We start from the raw sequence: 22,952 nt of genomic DNA on the forward strand, positions 1-22,952 counted from the left end.
GAAGTCTATTAGGCCTGTGGCCAACAGAGACATCGCTCCTCTAAACTTTAATCGTTTAGTTAAATTCCTATTTCAGGTTCGAAGGTTCAATTATTTAATATTTCAAAAAAAAAAATAAAAAAAATGTAAAAATTGGAAGCTTTCTTCTTTCCGCTCTGATGAATTATACCCCCCCCCCCCCCACACACACACACACACACACACACTATAGATAAACCAGCTCCAACTCAACCAGCTACGACAGCACTACTTACACATTATTGCATCAGTGATAATGCATTTATATAATAAAATAACACCCATATGGATGCTGATTTTTACTTTTATCAAACTGTCTTTACATTGTGTACAGCATGACATACTGTACAATCAATCATCCCTCCCTGTATGTCTCTGTTTATAGTGTACTATATATTAAAGCTGCTGTTTGTGTACATATTCACCTCCCTCAGACAAATTCCTCGTTGGTGTAAAATCCTTGTGATTGTGATACTGTACGCTGCTTCCTCTAATAACCCTCCTCTCCCTCTCACTGCTGAAGTGCATTTGTAGTTCTTGTAATAGTAGACATTTTTACAGTTTCCTCCCCGTCACCTACGAGGAAACACTGATGCCTAAAGATTTGGCTTATTCCAAAAAATCTAACGGAGATCCTCCATCTCGGGGGGGTCGGACCCCCTTCACCCTCCATCACTTATCAGCCCAGGTGATTGAGAGCACAGACCTCCGTCTCTCCATAGAGGGCACCCACAGACCCAGAATGTCTTGTTTGCCAGAGCTGTGTACATTTTGTATTTGAAAGAGCAGCGAGTCAATGAATCTCGATAATGCGAGAGCCGGGCCACATAACTCACGTTGATAGTCCTTACATTGTGCCAACAGGCGATAAATCTGCTCGGGGTAGACATGAATATGCAGTGGCAGTCAGTCTGGCTTGTTCTTGCTTGCATGCCCCCCTGATGCTCAGTTTACCCCCCCCCCCCCCACCCCTCCCCGATCCAAACAGAAAAATAAAACCAATGAGCCACGGCACCATCTCATCAACGCTGTTCTATTAAGCACAAAGACGTGTAGCAGTGCATTTTCATTTTCACAATACGCTTTAAAAACAGCAAATCATTAATGTAAAAAAAACAACATTTTGGTGTATTAGGAATCCATCTGCTGTTATTATGATTATCAGGTTCAGATCTATCTATTTATCCATCCATCCATGTTCCTGTGTGCATATTAAACATGATCTAAGTCTAAAACAGAGAGTTATGAATCCTAGAGAAGTTGATTCCTGTGTATTGGCGTTGAGTTTCAGGTAAAAATCCATAACGCACTGCTCGCTGCAATCTTCACCATAAACAGGTGCTTCTTTCACCTCCTCCACTGCAGTGGTGAGAGAGAGACATGGAGCAGCCCTCTCTCTCTCTCTCTGTGTCATTGTATATGTAACCCGCTGCTTGTGTTTGACGGCTGTTTGTAAAGCCATGACGAATGGGGCAGGCAGATAGGCAGCGAGCAGTTGGGAGGAGGGTTTAATGTACTCATTGACTTCACATGAATGTCTCAAATAACAGCGATAAGAAGGCTGCTTTGTCAACGGCCCATCCTCAGCTGACACTTATTCCCCCCCTCATGCAAATAATTCATCCCATTCAGACACAGAGGGGGGATTTCCTTCCTGCTTGCTCGAGCACAGAAAATCCACCATCCCGGTGCAGTAAACAAGAAATAAATCCGCATCTTTAGGAGGAAGCCCTAAAATCCCAGAACATAAAGGAGATGAATGAAAGGAATAACACGTTGCAAGTGTGTAGAACACCTGGAAGCCGGGCTCGCCGCACGGAGCCGCCTCACCCCCATAAAACACTTCTTGGACATAGTTGACAAGTGTGCGTAACGACGCGTGGCTCTCGTGGCACCGCGGAAGGAGGGTCGTCAGACGCACGCAGATGCTCCGCTCTCCGCACAGCCTTCACCTCCCAGCGCACCGTGGAAGGATTCTGTGTGTGTGCGTGTATGTGTGCGTGTGTCTGTGTGTGTGTGTAACAAAGAGGGGGTTTTTTTCTCTCCCTCCAACACATTTTTTGGACGTTCTTCAATAAACCATCGCCGCGCGCAACTGGAGAGTCGCGTCGCGTCGCGTCCGTTCGCCTTCGCCAAAGTACCGGAGGACCGGAGTGATTTAACTGCAAACAACAACAAACAGCATTATTTGAATGTGTTGAGCGCGCGCGCCTGTTCCTCGGCACTTCATCCTGTGTGACGTGCTTTTTTTTTTTTGTCTCTCGGGCGACAGAATCGTTCGAGGCGACCCAAAGTTCCGCAGGCGCAGTTCTCCTCCTCCACAGCGGTGCGGGAGTCCGGCTCGGCTGCTGCCAGTAGACAGATAGCATCGGCGGTAGGAGGAGGGATACAGACACACTCCTGCAGGGGGATTGTAGCAGCCCTGCGTCCGCAGGTGTATCACTGATCCGCCGTGTGTGTGAGAGAGGCTTCGGGGGTCTGCGTCCTCATCTCAGACTTGTGAGTAACAGAAAAAAAACCGATGTTGCACCAAGTACAATGAGCGCAAATTCGCCGCAGACTCCAAAAAATCCACATCTGCTCCGTCGAATTCAGCTTTGATGAGCGACTCTGAGGCGCCTTTGGATTTTTAAAAAAACACAAAAGTGGATCCCGCGACTTTCCAACCATGCGAAATACTTGGCCGTCTCCCCGGAGCGCGATATGGGAATACTGGACATTGCTGATGGCGTGTCCCTTTTGGATTCACTACTCTAACGGGATGCCGCACGTTATTCGAATAGGTAAGTTGTGTGTGTGTGTGTGTGTGTGTTTGTGCGCATTTCACATTTTACGCGTGAAAGTTGCTCCTTTTTTTTTGTTTATTCCGCTCATTTCTCAGTGCGGGTCCGGATCCGTGCGGACTGGGGGAGGAGGGGGGGTGTTTGGGGGGTTAAATGGAGAGTAAATGCACATCAGCCTGAATGTGTTTCACTTGAAGAGGACGGTGCATCACCGGCTGTAACATTGAGGATCTGCTGGCTTGCTGTGACCTCTATGCACTCTGCTTTGTCCGTTCCCATTCCTGCAGCCAGCATGTTGAGTCACCGGCTACAGAACACAAGTTTGAGCTTTAAGGGGTCTCTTAAATACAAATAAATAAAAAGCTACCATAAAAATCACACTATCAGAAAGTTTGAATGTTCCAATGTATTCAGGGGAGTAAAGTTTAATGCATGTGATCTGAGAAGCGTTCCTCTCAAAGTGGCGTGGTTTAAAAAGCCGCTGACCTTTCACACAAGCAGAGGGAAGCTGCCGTTGTCTGTATTCCAGCCGCTCGCTGAGGAAACAACGTGAGAATTGTCATTTGGAAGGCGATGCGCTGAAACATTCTGCGCCGCCAAGAGACGGGGAGCAGAATGAAGATCAATAAGGTTTTTTTTTTTGTCACCAGGCAAATCGTTTTTGACATTTGGCCGAGTGCCATGCAGGACAATTACTCAAAAAATGGCACTGGCCCACATTAACGTAGCACTACAACAGGCAGCGAGAGCATCTTAATGGCATGGAGCCTCTTTTTTTTCTGTTATAAATGAGGGGTGAAAGTGGATGAATGTCACACTATTGCATATTCTATATTCAGGGTCTCTATAGAGGCCTTTCCAAAAGCAATATATCTGGAAATCAGCAACATCTCACTCTACATTCGTTCACATTTAAGTTCTGAGACGTTAACAGGATGATTGCTCGGCTCTGGAACCCGGAACGCACGCCGTCGAGCCCTTTTCCTGCATGTTTGAGACACATTCAACACAAGCGCAGGCTAACGTGTGGGACTGGAGGATGATCTTTAGTGCTGAGCGTCGTATGCCGCCGTCGCGGCCGGCCCAGAATGCCCCTGTGATTGACGGCTGCACTCTGAAGAGCCGTGACTTCTCTGACATCGCCGTGCATGGATCGGCATGAATCCTTAAAGCTCTCTCTCTCCACTGATCTGAAGTGAAATCATTTGGTCAAAGGGACATTTTTTTTAACTGTGGCAGCAGCTCAAATGAAGACCTGAAATAGACTTGACAGGCTTTTATTTTGTTTTTTTATTAAATGTCAAAGTGCTGAGACAAATTTACCTTGAAATGTGTGCTACAGTCGCAACCATGCTTTTTATAGAATCCATCAGCGCTGGCGGTGCGGGAGCAGTTTGGGTTTTTCTGTGTTCCTCAGATTGAATTTTGACAAGGTTGCTGAATTTGCCTCGTTGTCAAAGGAGAGAAAAAAAAAATCAAATTCAAAAAGACGCTCCGTCTCAACATGTGATCTTTTGAGGCCGAGTGTCCGCCGCGTACGACGACGACAGCAGCCTGCGGGCGAGCGAGCATCCGCTTCCATTCTGTCCTCACTCGTGTGGAAATAACAACAAATATTTGACAAATATTCTTTATAATTGCATTTGCACATTTTAATTTGATCTGTTTTAATGCTGGATGAGCTCGAGGGCGTGTACTAACGCAGCAATGTGGTCGTTTGTGTGAGAGGACGTTAGTGTTCAGTCTGTTGGTTCTTAATAGAGTGTGTGTGTGTGTGTGTGTGTGTGTGTGTGTGTGTGCTCTGTGTGTGTGTGAGTGTGTGTGTGTGTGTGTGTGTGCTCTGTGCTGCAGCCACCCTGCTAAACACCAACAGAGGGCTCTCTCATAGCCGCCCAGTCCTCCTCCACTGGTTCCCAACACAAACAAACCAGTGAAAACCATCGAGGCGGAGCGGTGGCGTTTTGGAGCGCGAGGGCGCCCCCTGTCTGTGCTCGTGTTTTGCTCTCGGGTCAGGCGGTCCCACGCAGTTCTTCCAAGTACACCATCTGGGTAATGGTGGGCATCCGAGGTGGAGTTGTTGCCTTTTTTCCAGCGCGGCGCTCTAAGTTGAGGCCAGATGGTCGCGGCGTCTTCTTCTGCGGCTCCCCGAAAATAAAAAGACTCTTCCACTCACACGCTGCGCTTCTCCCTCCGCCTCCCCCTCCTCTTCTCTCTCTTCTTACCACGACGTGTTTTTTGTGCAAACCTCTCGTCTAATCCAGGAAAGCGTCTCAGTCGATCCCGCGGTGTTAGAATAAAGACGGGAGCGCTGGAGGATGTCGTTTTCCCCGCGTCTGTCTGCGGCTTGTATGTTTGCCAACGTGGTAAACAAGGCTGAGGATCACGCCGGATAGAATAGTTGCTCTTTTGTTCTGTCAGCATTCACTCTGCATCCTCCCTCACACAGGGGCGGCCCAATTACATCAGCTGAAAGTCCAATTCAAATAATATATGTTGTGAAAGCATACAGTAATTACAGATGATCATACATTGTCTCTTTCATCTTTGGACCGAAGCAACTAATTCATCACTCGGTGCCTCTTTTCTCTCCCCGTGACGTTATTCACTGCCTGACAGGGATTTATTGTATAATCAATTACTTTATCTACCCAATACTCAAAGCACTTAATCAGTGCCAGTTAATCAATCTCCCTCATGATTTCATGTTGATTTCATTTCCTAAGCTCCGCTTTGTCCCCCACAACACCTGGACACATGCATTTCTCATTTAGGGGGCTAAATAATAAAAAAAAAAGCTTCTGGGCAAAGCCACGACAGCAGACTTAATTATTGTGTGTGAAACGGCATGAACGTTGAAAATGTAAGCTGACAAGTGTGTGTGTGTGTGTGTGTGTGTGTGACCACTCGTAAGCTTCAGTGGGATAAATTGGGTCCGTGGTCACCACTCTGGTTGAAGTCTGCAAACACGGAGCCACTTCAGAGGCTTGTCTTTATCCCCGCACCGGCGGGCGGAGAGGCGACGGAGAAGTTTTTCATGTGATTAACTCTTCAAGCGAGCAATAGAGTGCACTCTCCCCGAGATTCTCGCCCGGCCGGGAGTGTGTGTGTGTGTGTGTGTGTGTGTGTGTGTGTGTGTGTGTGTGTGTGTGTGTGTGCAAACGTCTCATCTGGGATGACTCAGACGTATTTCAAGAGACCGCTGAGAAAAAAAAAGGAGCTGTAATGGTGTGCTTTGCAATTCTACTTGCTAACAACGTGGAACCCAAAGGGGCTGCTTGTGTTGAGAATTTGCTTGTATTGAGAGACTGAGAGTTTTTACCCACAGGAGGATGGCGTACAGTTGGAATAAATAAAATAAATTGTGCTTGGCGATGAAGAACAATGAGGAGATGTTGCATCAAAAGTTGTATCAAATTAAGATGGCCATCAGTTGCTGAGTGGAAATGAATATTTCATTTTCATCTAAATTTAATCTCTCCCCAGACAGAGGGGAGGAAGCAGGGAGAAGCCTGCCGGTGGAGGCTCGGGGCCGGGGAGTTGTCGTGGTGAATATGAACAAAGGCTGGTAGAGGTCACAGAAGAATTGGATACGGGGGGGAGAGACGCTTCTTTGATGTGTAATTCCATTATCTGTTAGCGAACGCAGAGATTGAGGGAAAGAATACAACGTTGTGTTTTTTTTACCTGCCTCTCTTCAGCCACTTGTATAAACATGAACTGCAAGAGGGAAAAAGCAGCGGCCTATTTTCTGCCAGTCTAGGGCATCTGTATCTTACCTCACACACACACACACACACACAGACTATATAAAGCCATACTCCATCCACAACATTTTCCAAAACATATGTCTGGTCTCACCGGGCCTCTTGTACAAAATCCAATTCCATTCTCTCTGTCAGCACACTCGCGGCTCATCATTAGCTTCAATCTCGCTGATGAGAAACGGCAGATGTTCGTTTTGTCGAGCAGAGGGCCGCGTCTCTTGAACGTGCTCGCCTGTGATCCTGTTTGGACGCGTTGGGAAATGGACTTCCGCTAGCACATTTTGGTTTTCCTGCCGTCCCCGTTTTTTCCGAAGCTCTGAGCCGTTTTTTAAGTCGGCAAAAGCAGGAGCGAGCGTCTTAAATAAACCGTGTATTCACGTCCCAGCCAAGGTTGTAATGAAAGGTGTGAATGCTCTGATGCAATGTGTCTGATCACTAACGAGACTTAAGGAAGTGCAGGTGCTTAGCTCGGTTCAGTCACACATAATAATGATGATCCAATAATCCGAGCCACTAGGGGCTAATAGAGCGGATCTACCAACCAGTAAGGTAATCCTGTGACACAGCAGGGCCCCCATCTAGCCCCAGCTAGCTTAGCCTAGCCTGCTGCTAACACACCAGATGGTGTTTTCATATCGCACTACAAAGTGGGTGCTCTGCAGTGAAAGGTCTGCTGCAAGCATATGCTTGTGATGCCTATTGGAATAAACAGGGTGCCGAGCTCCTCGTGGCCGTTTTATCTTTCTCTTTCCAAAAAGAAATGCGTTCATCACTCGCCTGTCATATAGACGCTAGATACTCATTTGCAGGCAATATGTCTTTGGTTGTCATTTCCAGTCATTTGGGGAAGAAGCGAGGGCTTAAAGGGCCACTGCACCCAAATGACAACAACTCTTGTTAAACCATGCAGGTGGATGGGATTTCAATTAGACTCATTTGTACTCTAGATAACACACTTCCAGCTGTTTCCATTGGGACTATTTCTTAAATTAACAGGAATGACAAGCCAAGTGTAAACCGTTTTAATGTCCAAACTTAAGCAGAAACCTGATGCAGCTATTTGAGTTATTATCAGCCCGATATTGGATATTGGTGCATCTTCACATTTCTTTTTTTGCCTCCTTTGTATTGAAGTATGGAAACAATCTCACAGCACTTCAACTGCTTTAAAAAGAACGTAATATGAGGATAAAAAAACAATACGGACATACAATCTATACAGAAAACATCTTAATAAAATCAGGAAAGGGAAGGGGAAGCAAAGTAAAAAATAAAATACAAAAACAGGACTTGAAGCTTGAGCCAACAAGTACATATAATAACATGTGTGTCTCAAAACTGTATCAAATTAAACGTAATGATCTGCAGAACTTAAAGGTTACATTAAAGGATAGTTTGATAAAAAGGTTAGATTTGGGTTATTTAGGTAAGTGACCCCAACTCAACGTGGACACGTCCATCACAAACCTGATTGATTTGCCCCCCCAATGAGCCGAGTCCCCCCCCCCTCGGGGACGCCATGTCATTATAACGAGACGTGTGCTTTTTGGCTTTGACAGCGTTTTGAAATTCACGGCATGTCAACGGTTGGCTATTTCCCTGTGAACGTTTCTGTACCAAGGCAATGAATCAAATTTCATGCTCGAGCCATTTGTCTTTATTATGCGCCCTTGTCCTTTCTGTTTGACTCTCCCATCTCAGCCCTCCTCCGGGCTCTGCTGGGGAAAAAAGCCAAATAACATCCAAACACTTTGAACAAAGCTTAGATCGGCTCTCAGGGTCATGCCAGCAATATAACATAGTTAATTAGAATCATCTCGTTGGAGGTAATTTGGTGCTTTTTCTTTTTTTTTTTTTACATTTCAGCTTGGTGAGCAATTTGTCTTGGCTTTTCCCCGACACACTGTATTTGTTGGCAAAGTGCACACACAGCGGGCGATGGGAGAGGGAGGGAGGGAGGGAGGTAGACGCAGATAGAAGCTAGGGGACTCTTATTTAGCTTGTTAATTAGCTTGAACCTTTTGATCCCAATTTTAAAACCCGCCACGTTGCAATGCCGCCGCCTTTTGTGTGTTGCCCCGAGCCAGATAAAACTAAGCTTTATTCCTGTGCCTTTCAAACGCCACGGCGTCCACCGGCGGAGCGTTAGCGTTAGGCCCCCCCGTGCTACAGCGTCGTCCTTATCTATTCCCAGACGCTCTGTGTAAACTTGGCCACCTCTGACACCTCAGTAACACACTGTTACACACCTGCATTACAATAACAACCCCCCCCCCCCCCCCCCCCCCCCCCTCGGACCGCTTTTCAAGCAATCAGGAGATGACAGCGGAGGTATCAGCAGCAATGCACAGGTTTAAACCCTATTTAACTTTGGGCTAAGGACAATAAATGGAGGATGACACCGTTTCATTCTGCCCTTTTAATCAAGCTCCCATTGTTATAAATGTCAGGTCTTGGTTGTGTGATTCCCCTCAAATTGCCGTTGCATGACTGTAGGGAGGCGTGTGTGTGTGTGTGTGTGTGTGTGTGTGTTTTGTGGGAGAGAGTATGTGCATGACAAGGGGATGTATAAGGGGAGCTGGCGTAGGATCCCTGGAGCGTAGGGGTAGAGCAGGAGTTACTAATCAACTGTGAGAGAGTAGGCTGGAGAAGACTCACCCTCTATTTCCCCCCAGAGAGAGAGAGAGGGAGAGAGAGGGAGGAGGAACAGATAAGACAAACCTCTTCAGGCCAAAACCACTACAAATGAATGGCTATCAACAAAAATATATCAGGAGGGAGGATACAGCCAAATTTCCACATTCCACCTCCATTTTTCCCCTCTCTGTCTCTCTTCTCCTCGCCTGTTTTCATCCCGGCTACAACAAATGCTTGGACGACTGCAGAAAGTGCATAAGACTCGGAGGGTTTACCTCTCCGGCCCCGGCGCTCATCCCCTCCGCTGATGGATCGCCGGCGAGGTTGAAAGCCAATGTCAATTTAGTTAACACGGCCAATACCCAGAAGATTTCCCTCAGCACTCAAGACAATCCAATACGGTCTCTCCCTCCCTCCATCGTCTCGGGGAATGTTTCACCGGCCGCCGATCTACTGTCCAGGTCGCCCCCGGAGAGCCGTGTGGTTAACCACAAATCGCTCCCCGGCGACTCTGATGAAGACAGCTTGTCTGCATCTGACCGGCCGCAGATATATGGAACACCACGGAGATCATCGCTGACAGGGAGGGGCAGGGAGATGGGAGGATTGTGGGCTAGTTTGAGGCTAGAGGTACGTTCTAGTACAGCTATTAGAGATGCTTGTACCGTATGAATAAGGGCCATGAAAGGTAACGACTTAGATGAGGTTTGCCTTCTAGAGATGCCAGAGGAACAGAGTAGTGATTGGCGGAGATTATAGCATGTGATTAGTTGATCATCAAAGCTGCACTCCCCCTTTTTTTCCCCGTCAAATCAATTTTCTATCACTGAGCGTTAATGAAAAATTAGGCTTCTGATTGTTTTGTTCCTAAATCATGTTTTCCACTCTCAAGGGCTTCTGGTTCTTATTTATTCATTTTTTCTTCAGGGATCAGTCGGGTGTGTTGCTGCTATTCTTTTTTCACATCAGTTTAAACTTAGTTGAATTGCTTTAATACGTTAATTATGTTTGCTTATTGAAGCAATGTTCACAAGCTTATTGAGCATGTCTGAAACCACAAATTAGTTTATATTTGTGTGATATAAGTAAGTATATAAGAGTTTTAGCATGCTAGCTGATCCAAATTCACAGGACAAAACAAAAAAAGCGGGATAAAATCCGAGGTCCTCTCTTTTAACTCCTCAACACGTTGTGTTTTGACTCATCCAGAGAAATAAAGGAGAATTAATTCTGTTAAAGCTGGCTAATTTCAGAATAAAACCGGGCAAAGTAGGAGCTATACTCCTAATTGCTTTTCACCTTGAGTGAAAATAATACCGTGGAATTTTCCCCGTGGTTAAATAGTCTGCAATCAGCAAGTATTATCTGGTTTGATGAAAGGGATCAGTTGAAGTAACGCTGCAATAATCATATGCACATTTAATGAGACATCTGCGGTGTATTAGGCTGATTATTGTCATCGGTAAAGCAAACAATGCATGTCCTTCTTGTCTTCCACTTCAGTCAGAGATGCCACAAAGCTTTAAACAAATTAGAATCTGCAGTCTATAAAAAGACATCTACAATATCTATGCACAGTATTTTGGACGTGCAGAATATTTAACGTCTGTATCAGTAAGCTGTGATCGGCTGTGGGGTTATTTGCAAAACATCGCCTGTAATATCTGCTAAATGTTATTTTAGAAAACAAAGCCTTCTGTGAGCCAAAGCAAGGAACAGAAAATAGAGAGCTCTTCACTAAAAAGACATGTCTAGACTTACAAATCTATTAAGAAAACAGTTTAGAAATGTCAATATTCTAAATGTCTTGAAAGGTCAATTAGAAATGTCAAAAACTACGTTAAGTGGGAGTGCGGTTTATAATGGTGGCAAATAATACCTATCATTATACCCCTGACGTACATTTTAACGGTACGTTTACGATGAATATTCTAATTCCAACTGATTCCAAATTGACAAATCTCCTCGTTCGAAGCAACCGAATTGCTCTTCCCGCTTTGGCTTTTTCTGCCTTTTTGAGTGCCTTTTCCATTTATACCGAGGAGCTTTTGTTAGCCTCATTTGGAGAAATGTATAACCATGAGAACATTGACCACATTTAAAATAATTGGCATCACGCTGGCATCACAGAATTAATGCTCAGTTAATGTCCTGCATATCCTCCCTTCTGCACTGTTCACATATGGATCCGCTGTCTGCCAGAGGGGTAATTACTTCAAATGTGGTTAGGACCGTTGCTGTTGTAGAGCTGAGGACAGGCTACAATACACAGCGTTCAAAAGGAGCAATCTCTTAGTGAAGCAATTTAAAATGGGGCAACGTGTTTCATCAGTCCACAGAAAATGTATTTAGTCATTAATTCAGTAAAAAATACACTTGATTGTTCATCATCAGAAATGTAACCCTTGACTGTTGGTCACTCAGCTACACATTTAAGCATTTCACACATGAAATTTAATAAAAATAGATGCATAATTATACAAATATGATCATTTGTCAAGAAAAAAACTTAAATAACTGGTTTATAATTGAAATAAAATAAATTGCCATCACATTGCATTAATCTTTTCTATTGTTTTACTTCCCATTATTAGTTTTTTTGCGTGTTGGGGCTTTAAGGGGCATTTTTCACCATTTCCTGACATTTTATAGACCAAACAATTAATCCAGAAAATACATCGGCACATAAATCAATGCTGAAAATAATCATTAGCTGCAGCGCCGAACAAAATCAACATGTTAATCATTGGTATACCTAATTGTTTACCAGCAGCCCTAATGCGAAATTAAAACCGTTTGATACCGACTCCAGCACAAAGACTTGGAAATGTCTCAATAGAGTGTAGAATTCAACATGCCTCGTTGTTAGATGTGCATACGTCTGTTCTACCCAGCATGGTGGAACATCAGAGACGTAACCACACAAGAAGGTGCCATGGCCTTTTTTTAAAAATAGGGGAAGGATATGATTTTTCCCTATCGGGGACCTTCAGGAGGCCAAGGGACAAGCAGCAGGGTTTGTGAGCTGGATTTCCAGTTTGTAATGATGGCTGGCTCGAGCCCAGACGGATAAGATATCTCTCATCCTTTGTCAATATTCTGGCCGAGCATCGGGAGGACGAGATGACAGGACGAGCCTGCTGTGTATGTGCTCTTCTGAGTGGAGCCTATTAGTGCAGGGAGCCTCTCCAGCCACCCTCAAACTTAAAACAGAGGACAGGAGGAGGTATTACCTCCAGGAGGAGGTATTACCTCCAGATACGTGCTGCGATGCATCTGTGAAGTCTGAGCACTATCACGCTTCCGGGTTGTCAGACTTTTTTATCTGTTTATTAATCCGTTTTAGTTGCACGTCATACATTTTGCGGCGATAGAAAAAGGACCCCACTGTCCCCCCGTTTCTTGTCTCCTCCTTTTATTACCCACCTTCCTTTCCTTGAAAAAAGGAATAACCATATCTTTGAAGTCCTGTTCTTTTAAGAGGGTGAAAGATAAGCTTTTGTTTGGGTTTCATTCACTTGCTCGTCCCCTTTTCTTACCAGACAGAAGACGTGACTCCGCTAACATGTGCTCATTGTGTAAATCCCTTTGCCAGGTTAGAATGAGAACCTTCGCTCACCCTTCTTGACCCGTCCCCCTTCTGTCTCCTCAACGCACTGTATTACAAGACTAACATTTCAATTTGCAAGCCCAATCACAGGGATCTTATGAGCCGCTGGTAGGAAAGCCATCAAGCCTCATTCAATCTGTTCCCCCCGTGTTTCCATCCCATTCATGATTATTTAAAGATATTAAATGTCTTGAATAAACCGTTTGCAGAACCAAAAGGATTTTCTTTTCTTCTTCTCTTGTCTGGCTTTTTTTTTCACACTTTATTTGATTGCACCCATCTCAGCCACCTTTGCCTCCACCCTGTGCTCCCCTGGTCATCTGTGCACCTTGATGGGGGAGGGGGGTGGGGATAACAGCACATGGAAATGGGCTGGTGATTGCCTTCCTCCCTGCGTGGTGATGGAGCGCTTGAGTGATCACGCCCCTTGAGCCCTTCCTTGGTGGTTGATTAGCTGTGGAACCCTGGAGCTCCGCAGTGACACGCTGGCTCATCAGACCTCGCTTCAGACCCCCTTGATTGCATGGTGCTTCACAATCGTCCCCCACTCTGCTTTAGTGTCCGGTATGCTGCCATCTCATCTGTGTGTCAGAGGATACTTAACTTTTCATGTTGCTTTATCAGAATGTGCACACTTGAAATGTTGTCGTTTGAAAGGGATGACATCAAAATGTCACCCATCGGGGAGATTGGACTTCCTAACCGGTGACAACTTGCTCTTGCAGACTTTCGAAAGCATCATCTTCATTTCACTCCCTTTAAACCATCTCTTTCACACATAAAATTATCTCGCAACGTACAATAAATGGGAAATGAAAAGATCCATAAGAGACGCTGGTCAAAGGAATTCCTTGTCATATTAATGCATATTGAATTGTTACATTTATGTCAAGAAATGCTTCTTCTTTGTCCCTCGCTCTGCAACCGCCAGCAGCTGCAAATGGGCCCTGTGAAATGTCTTTTTTCTTTTTTAGTAAGGGAATTGGAAAAGAATTGCCACGGTGGCATTTGCAATCATTAAGCCTGTAGACATGATTGAAAGTTAAAGCAGTCACAACGGAGAACTCCGAGGGCTCGGGCCCAGGATATTGATTCATATTGCTCATGTGGGTGAAATGCCCAGGGTGTGGAGCTCATCAAATCATACACTCGCTTAATTATTTTTATGTCCTGGCATCAGCCTCTGGGGACACTTGAATTTCTTAAAAAAAAAAGACTTGTGCCCATGCTATTGTTTTCAATCTGTGACACTTTGGCTGATATTAGTTTGAAGCAAGTCACTGGACCCTACACCTGAAGCCCAAAAGCCTGAGGGAGGAGGAGTGGAGAAGCTGGGGTAGTGCAAGTACTGCAGCAAGGAGAGTGGAGATCCAGTGGTACCCCCTGCCAACGGACTGACTGGACCTGGACTGACTGGACCTGAGCAGATCGAATACTAGTTGGTAATGAACATCTTCAGGGTCCTAGAGAAACGTTGGAACCTCCTAAACCTTCTGAGAGTGTAAAGGGGTTGCCATTCCCGCCAAAACATCGGTGTATGTGGACAATGTCAGATTCTCGATGACGTGTCTCTCGGCATCAGCAAGATTGATGAAGCAGTCGGAGTTGTTCCTGACTACATGGGTGTACAGCGATGCAGATGAGGGGTTTTGAAAGTGTGACCCTGACCACCAACGTTCTGGTAGTCAGGAAGTCCCGAATCCAGGGAGGTGTTTCATCCCAGCTCCATCAATGTCTTGTTATCCCGTGCGAATCATGAGCTGTGACCCAATTCATCCTTCAGAGGCTTGTAAGACCAGATGCGTCACAGCTGCTGGGACGAGGCTGTCCCATTTCAAAGGCAGTGCAGAAATGCGGCCTTCGTTTCACAGATTTGGATCCGAACTGGTGGACGGCCCAACTTATCCCAATATTCATCCCGTCGATGATGATTGGATTTTACTCAACATGGCATTTATGAGTGGATCAGCAGCTGGAGATGTGGCAGAACAGACAAATCATGTGTCGCTGGTGCTGGTGGTGAATCATATCCTCCATCATATACAATAAAAAGACTATAATAGAATCTCTGGCTCCATTTTGGTGATATAACGGAAGGCACCTCTTTCTATGCTCTTTCTTGCCAACCGCAGCTGGTTGCTAGGCGATGGGAGATGAAACAGGAAATCCACCTCTCGGTTCGGCCTGTTGCGGTCCTCAACAGACCGCTGAATTGGGACTACAGAATGTTTTTAGTGGAATGGAACGGCATGTGTGGCTCGTCTCAGAATAAGGGTCCTTCTTTCTGTCTCCGGTAACGGGTCCAGCAGGTCTGACAAGCCCACGTATAATCTTAAGGCTCCTCCACTCACCACATAATTGAGATGACCTGCAGCTCAGCAGCTGCCTTTCACTCAGCCACGACACATGGAATGACATGTCTCTGCTCCTGGAAGCCATTCCCCCAAGTTCAAGTCACCCATAGCATCTACGGAGTTAAGCTTCAAATGTACAAAATGAGAACTGTGTTTTGTAGAATAACTTGCCTGCTGGCTTGTGATGTGTGCAATTGCTTTAACTGCAAGCCAGCTTTTATCTCATTTTCTACCAAAGAAGTGGTCACTGCAGTCACAGGCTTCATCATGTTCAGACGTTTTACTCACCGAATGGGCTTTTATTCTTGTTGTCAAACTGGCTAAAATCCCTCACGAGTGTTTGTTGCCGTTTTTTCTTTTATTCTCATTTCCCTCATGCCAAAGCTAAAAGGATGCAGTTCGCTCACTCACTTTTGTTTTTTTTCTTGCATCTCTGGCTTTGTGTAATCTTCTATGTGCAATGGAACATTAGCTTTATCCACCCATTACAGTTTCAGTGATTTCACCTGCTCCGTGTTTACCAGACTCCGACACAGGACTTTTTCCTTGGCATTTATTTGATAGAGATTGAAGTGTCACAGCTCTCGAATGAAAAAGGGCTCAGTGTCAGCCTTGTACACGGTGATAGACTGTACTGTGCCAGAGGAGACTTGTATTGAAAAGTAAATCCACCATCATATTCAGTGCCAGCATTATCATAAGAAGTAGAGGGGCTGTAGCAGATGAGTGGCTCGTCGTAACATTACACATTTGTTCACTCAAGAAATGAGCGAAGGTGTTCGCCGTGCCTCAAACGAGAAGCCTCAGAGAAAGTATTGGCTTTGTAGGGTCCCTGAAGAGTGCTGTAACCAGGGTAGAAATGACATGTTGGTTTACACCAGCTCTCTTTGGGTGCCCTTGTTTGTATCTGTTTGAATGTGCAAAAGAAGGATAATGAAGATACAGTAAGTGGCAGCGTTGTGTTTGTGTACAAATTGGCTGTGGAACTTGAATATTCCCTTTTTCCTTGTAGTCAAATGATTTAGGTCATGGTAATCACGTATGGGGATAAATATAACAGCTTTTTGTGTTTGATTTGGTTTCCATACGTACCCCCTTTCATGGCACGTCTGAACACTGTGTGCTATTTAATTGGCAGGGGGAAACATCAGAGTACACACCTCGGAGATCTCAGGGTTCCTGATGAATCTTTTGACAACTCAAACATCTGTGCCGCATAACTCCGGTTTGCTATCGCAGCCTCTGTTTTTGATTATTCTCAGGGAACTGTCACAATGACTCACACGGAGACAGACACATGTTCAGGGGTTTTATACACAGTGAGGTCAAGAGGTAAAAAGTGTTTTACAACTGCTGAGACATCGACGCCGCCGCAGACTGCAGTAGAACAGTCAGGAAAATCGAGGGTAAACTTTGACCTTGATGTGTTTGGTTGGGTATTGAAAATTGGTTTCTAATATTTTTATATGCTTTTTCAATATCCACTTCCTTTTAGACCAGGGATGTGAAACATGTGGGACCCGAGGGCCAGAACCGGCCCACTAAAAAGTCCAATCTGGCCCACTAGCTGACTTTATTGACTTCCAAGGACAACCACGAACAGAGATGATAAATTAACTGTTGGCAGGTTTGAGGAAACAACATTCTGTTGTCGGTTGTATCTGAGAGATCAGTGAGACATCTCAGGCTTTATCATCTGGTTTGTCAATTGATTGTTCATGAATTACTGTACAAACACTTACAAAGTGTTATTAATAGGTTAATATGCAATGTTTTTCCCGTCCGGCCCACTTGAGATCAAAGTGGACTCCCCTGTTCTACAGCATGGCAGTTCATCATCATGAAGTAGGTGGTGCTGGAAGCTAACTGACATCATGAATACTGGCAGCAAGATGGAAATAAAGCTCTACTGTTGTTGTTAGTCATTTTTATAAAACTGGATGGTGTGTCATGGTTGGTATCGCATGCTTGCTCCTCTAAGCTCTATATATTCCCTCACAAGTCAGCACTACCCAGAACAGAGCATATCACATGTCAGAGTTTGACAAAAATGAATTGCTATGTGAACGCACTGTGAAAATGTACCTCGCCACCACCAGTGAATCCGCTGATGCATCGAAATTACTTAATTTTGGAATTTTGGTTAAAACTGCTGGCGTTTCTGAGGCAGAGCAGGCGGTGGTTCCCTTGGTAGCATGGTGGAAGTTTCACGTTTTCATGCAGGCAGCATTCCTCCCGTAGATTCATTGTGTAACTGAAGACTAAGCAGTCACTAACATTGATGATGAAGGCGACAAGAAATGGTGACAGGAAGTATTGTGTTTGTCAAAAACGTTAAAGCTGCTTCCTCATTGGTATTTGGTATGAGAAGGGCTTGGTCAGCTCTCATGTTCCATTTCTGCCGTTTTTGCCTAAACTGATTAATTATTGTGAAAATATAAATAATATTCAGCCCTGATTCATGGAACATTACTGTTTACCTTCAAAAAGATGGGATGTTTCTCAACTACTGATGGAAGGTGAAACAACAGTCCAATGTCGACCCTGAGTACACTCCTCCTTCACGTGCTGAATAATATGCAAAACGTTGCAAGGCTGCACACCTTCCTGGTAATGTGTCACTCCTGGAGACAGATACACTCGCGTCAGTTCAAAGCCAGACATGCCATGTTGTTGACACGCTGCAGCTGGGTGTCTGTGAGCATGTTTGTGCCCGGGAAGACATGTAAATTCCATATTCTCTCCCAGAAAAATCAGTCATTCTGTCAGAGCTGCACGCTCAAATCACTTAACCGCAGCATCCAGACGTGGCTGGAAATCAAAGGACAAATAACGCTGGACCTGATGCAACGTTTATAACAAATGGCTGCTTTAGCACGCTGATAGTACTGACGCAGAAGTGTAGGTGGGGGTTGCAAATTATTAATAAATGCTTAATGATACAATGCCATTAAAGGCATCCTGCATCCTGCACAGTGAAGCCGTAGCAAAGCAAACATTTGAAACCAGGATCATTCGCGTGCTTTTATCGTCTTGTAATATTCTCGAATGTGAAATAATGACATCTAAGAACCCACCTTTTATTTCTTAGACAAACCAGAAATTATAACTGACTTTGATACATCAACCTAACACGGCTAAAATGATCATTTAATAGTATTATTATAGTTTAATGTTTGTGCTCTCGTTCATGTTTTATGGCATAAATGCACTTAACATTTGAATTACTGCCCTCTGAAGGCAGCAGGAACGTGTATTGACACGACCACACTTGAGTAGAGCATGACAAACTCGACTTTGTACTTGGATGTGTGTACTATTAAAAAAAAAGTAACAGTAAAAACATCGGGAGACCTTCGGGGTTCCATCATCAGCCCTGTATCGGCCTTGTACAATTAACTATGAACCTATGAACTATGAGCCTGGGACGAATAATATCTTGTAGACATGTTTGGTGTCTCATGGAGGGTAAAAGCACCTCAAACTGTGGGCAGTACCAGGTTAACTGCCTTTTTTCTGAGGTGAACTAAGACCTCCTCAGGCTACATCACTAACCTTCCTGGATGTAAAACCCAGCTGGCTGACCTCATGTTCAGGCGTTAAGCCACATGAATGTTGAACAGCAAAGCGCTGCCCGGTGGTGATCGTGAGCATGACGGCCTTGACCCGCACCAATGCAAAGGTTCAGTGTTGATGCACATGCAGCACCGCCTCGCCTCCTGTTTCCCAGACACCAGTAGAAATCCTCTCCGGAGCTATCATGGGGATCGATAGGGGATGCTGTTGGCATTGTGATTCACTCGTCCAGGCGTCTGATGTGGGTGCTTATTTGGGACGTAACAAAATACTGAATTAACTTCTTGCGATTCAACATCTTTTTTTTTTAATTAGAATAATGTGGCCATATTTATTGTTAAAATCTTGATTGCGTTCGCCGTCTCAGCCTGCACGTCTCCGCCACACACGGTTGTGAGAAATGACCTTCAATTAAATATCTGTCAGCGTGATGTCGGTGTATCTTCAAATGTAATCAGTGCAAAGTTTGTTCAAATACAAGAGGGAAGTGATCCTGCTCTTCACTCGAGGTTCCGCCGTAATTAACAAAAGGGGTGTATGCATTACGTTTCCTCCCGTATCACCTCGTGGTTGTCATGCTCGTTGACAGGTTTTAATTGCAAAAGGGTGTCTCTGAGTTTCTAACCAAAGTCATGATCCACAATGATGTTAAGTGAGACTAGTCCCAAAAAAAGGCACTATAAAAACATCCTTTTCGCTCTGTTGCTACGACCATTACCCATCTCAACCCATCTTCCTGCTGGGTATTGGATAGTGACCATAACGACCTGGGATTGCAGAACTTACAGGAGCAATATTCGTTTTACACTGTGACCTGTAGGCTTTAGCTTCTACATGTATCTTGTATATATAATATAGACTCTTACATGTGATAATACTGTCATTCTTTAGGGGGGTTAGTTAGTGACTCCATGGCATCATTCTTTTATCAGTGCCAAATACAAGTTATTGGAACCGTATTGAACATTTTCCAAACAATAGCCAGCCCGACTCTCCCTCTCTGCTTCATTCATCTCTCACACCACCTTCATTTTCAAACACACACAAACAAACACAGATAAGACATCTGTGTTTTCCAGGGTATTGTCACATCAGGCAAGAATGGATATGAGACAAGTCATCCATTATACCAACCTGATTGGTTCTGCAGTAGCAAATATCAGAGCCCCGTTTAATAGCATCACCTCACACACACACACACTCACACACACCTCAGTGCATCCGGGCCCAGCCTCTTTCATAATTTTCTTGTCAAGCATGGCAGACAGTCTAATGTGAGAGGGCAAGTACAGAGTAAACAGTGGACAGGTATTAGATGGATCACTGTAATTGAGTAATTGCCCAAGTGGGGGAACTGCAAAGGGATTCTCCACAGAATGAAAAGGAATCTTCAAATGAGGTATCACATTTAGATAACCTTACCCTTTTTTAATGCTATTTCCTCAACGTATCTCTTCCACATTGCTTTTAATATGAAGAGTGATTAATGCATTCGCTGACGATGTCACCATATACCTTGAGATTTTAGATAACTCCCTCCTTTAATATCTATTTGTGCAAATGAATGAGTGGGACTGCTTCATGACAGCACTGAATGTTTCAGTCAAAATCGGATTATTGGCAATTTATTCTCCAGAAACTATATAATATATTTGTTGTTTTGATGAAAACCATAAAAGAGACATATTTTCAACCAGCATGATGGATAAATAAAGATTGCATGGAGGTCAAGGTGAGTTAATAACCATGTGACAGATTTTCTCCTCACTTTTTCTTTTTATTGGGAAAGCATGCACTGGGAAGCATGGGATCTACTCCTCACTGTTGCTTTACAGCAGTCGCTGTACTGAAAAAAATAGATTTAATGGTATGTAGGGGAGAGAAAAGTAATGAATAAATAAGAGGTTATACAGTGATGCAATGCAAATTAGCCTTGGATTCAATTTGTCGATGGAATGGTAATAGTAAGGCCGGAGAGTGAAGGCAGAAAATGGTTTGTGATTTCCCCCCTTTCGCTTGCATCACACCATGCTAATTTCTGTTTCATGCTCTGCAAATGCAAGCCCGACTGCAATTTTTCTCCCCCTGAATCCCGCCGCACAATTACACTTTTTTGTTTGTTTGTAAGTACTTCAATTATTTATGTATCTATCCATTTGGTTACTTTGAAAGAATCAACCACGAGTGCTGGTTTTGATAGTAATGGGGGAGAACAGAACAGCTGTTTAGTAGTCTTTCACAAGAACTACTTTCAGCCCGAGCGGCGGCGGCGGCGGCTCGCGTCTCATTTTGGCGATGTCTGCATCGCCTTGTGGCTCTCTTCAAAGACTGCACAGAAAAAGTGTGTGAATAAGAAAAGCACACTGTAAATGGCCTTCCTAATGACTCTCAGCAGGACTACTTCTTGTATCTTTTATGAGCCAGGAAGAAAGGCGCGCATCATTATACAGTGCCCATCTAAAATCCACCAGCAGCATGGCGTTCAACAAAAAGAATCCCCTCCTGGCAAATCGGCCGTAATGGGACACATTAGCGTATCGTTAGCCTGTTAGCGTGCCTGGAGGTCAGACGCTGGCTGCCAAGTTCCTGCTGCTGTCGAAAAGAAGAGCTGGCTCTCGATGTCTTGTTCATTCGTGCGCGGACGTGTCGATGCCATTTTGACAATTTCGGCAGAATTTAAAACGGATAGTGATTCATAAATACATTCAGGTCTACTGTGTTACAAATAGAGAATCAACAGACGCTGCAAATATTGATAATTAGAGAAGGCTGAGTCCTCAGAGTAGCAGCTTAGTTCCTCGTGCTTGGATATAGGCAGTTTGCAAATGTTAATAAAGTCTCCTGTGAGCATTAGGAACAATATCATAATTAATATACACTGAATACTGTATTCAATGTGAAGCAAATCAGTGCGAGTCTTTGGTAATAATGTCAGGTCATGAACAGTTAAGTGGATAATAAAAAAATCTGACAAAACAAAGTGTACTACAGGGTCACCAATAGGAGCTCAGCAAGTGAGAAGATATAACATGAGAACGTTACAGCAGTGAAGCAAACCATCGTTAGTGGGAACAACCGGGCTTGGAACTCATTCTAGGGGAAACACTGGAGATGGATGGAAACCACAGCAACTGATGACGTAGATGACCACTTAGAAAGATGGTTTTGATTGGAGGAGAGGTTGATAAGGAGAAAGTGAGAAATGTTGAACCCCTAAATATCATCCGATTTGACTCCCCCTCTCAAAATGAGAAGCACCATGTACTGCATTATGGGGAAAACATGTTTTGTTGAATATTGACCTGCTTGCTGTAGATGCAGTCCAGAGTACTGTACTGTGATGCTTTGGTTTCAGAGGAATGATGTTTCAATGCATCACCGTGGAATCTAGTCGGGGGGTGTAAGGGGCTAGAGTGGGGGATTGTGAGGCTAGCAAGTGCAGCGGCTAGTCAGCAAATAACAGGAAAGTCATCCTTGAGAGATGACTATCAATTAAAGGCACTTACGGCACTAATGATCAGCAAAGGGTTTCCTAATGAGGATATGTGAAGGTGGGATCACATCTCTGGAAGTCAAGTGCAGCGTTAAGATTCCAGCCGCACGCTAAAAGCCATGAATGCACACAGGCCCACTCATCACACTATCAAGGTCATTAGACGCTGTAATCAACTTAGCTAGCACTATTTCAGGGAGACACAAAGTTGCCTGGCTTTAAAGCAGCGATGGGAAACCGTGTGCCGCGGTACAGCAGGTGATTACACTAATTAGTTCCTTCTGTCAGCTAGGAGGCATGCTAATCAGTGGAAATCGCCCCATGTAGCGTCTGGTTGGGAGGAAAACCTGCACACTCTCGGCCATTTCCTGTCACACGGTTGCTTATCCCCGTCGCAGAGTAGAGAAATGAAGCAGTTCTCCTTCGGCTGCTACAATATCTCCTAAAATACTGGTTAAAATACTGCCTTGCTAGAAAAAGTAAGTGTATGCTTGTAAGACCCCCCTGTTTACAAAAGCACTATTGAAGAGATACACATTACATCATGGTTTCTATTAGATTATTTTTCTATATACCCTAGGATGTAGATTTCTGCCGTGCACCATATGTTTCATGCTTTCTAAAAAGAAACAGCAGAAGATCTTAGCCACAGAAGCATTGTCAAAGCCTAATGGGTACTGTCGAAAACAGCCTTTCATCTCTGTTAAAGCGCCACTC

The 22,952-nt window shown here is 44.4% G+C and overlaps 1 protein-coding gene across 1 annotated transcript in view; it reads left to right on the plus strand.

Moving 5' to 3' along the window:
- The first annotated feature begins 2,460 nt into the window (after positions 1 to 2,460).
- grik3 (glutamate ionotropic receptor kainate type subunit 3) overlaps positions 2,461 to 22,952 on the plus strand; it is an 87,518-nt gene continuing 67,026 nt past the window's right edge. The window contains exon 1 of the mRNA XM_084026114.1: positions 2,461 to 2,801. Coding sequence (XP_083882240.1) covers positions 2,687 to 2,801 — 115 coding nt within the window. The 5' untranslated portion in view covers positions 2,461 to 2,686. The remainder of the gene's footprint in view (positions 2,802 to 22,952) is intronic.

This window comes from Eutrigla gurnardus (assembly GCF_963514095.1).
Source record: "Eutrigla gurnardus genome assembly, chromosome: 14".
Classification (NCBI taxonomy): domain Eukaryota; kingdom Metazoa; phylum Chordata; class Actinopteri; order Perciformes; family Triglidae; genus Eutrigla; species Eutrigla gurnardus.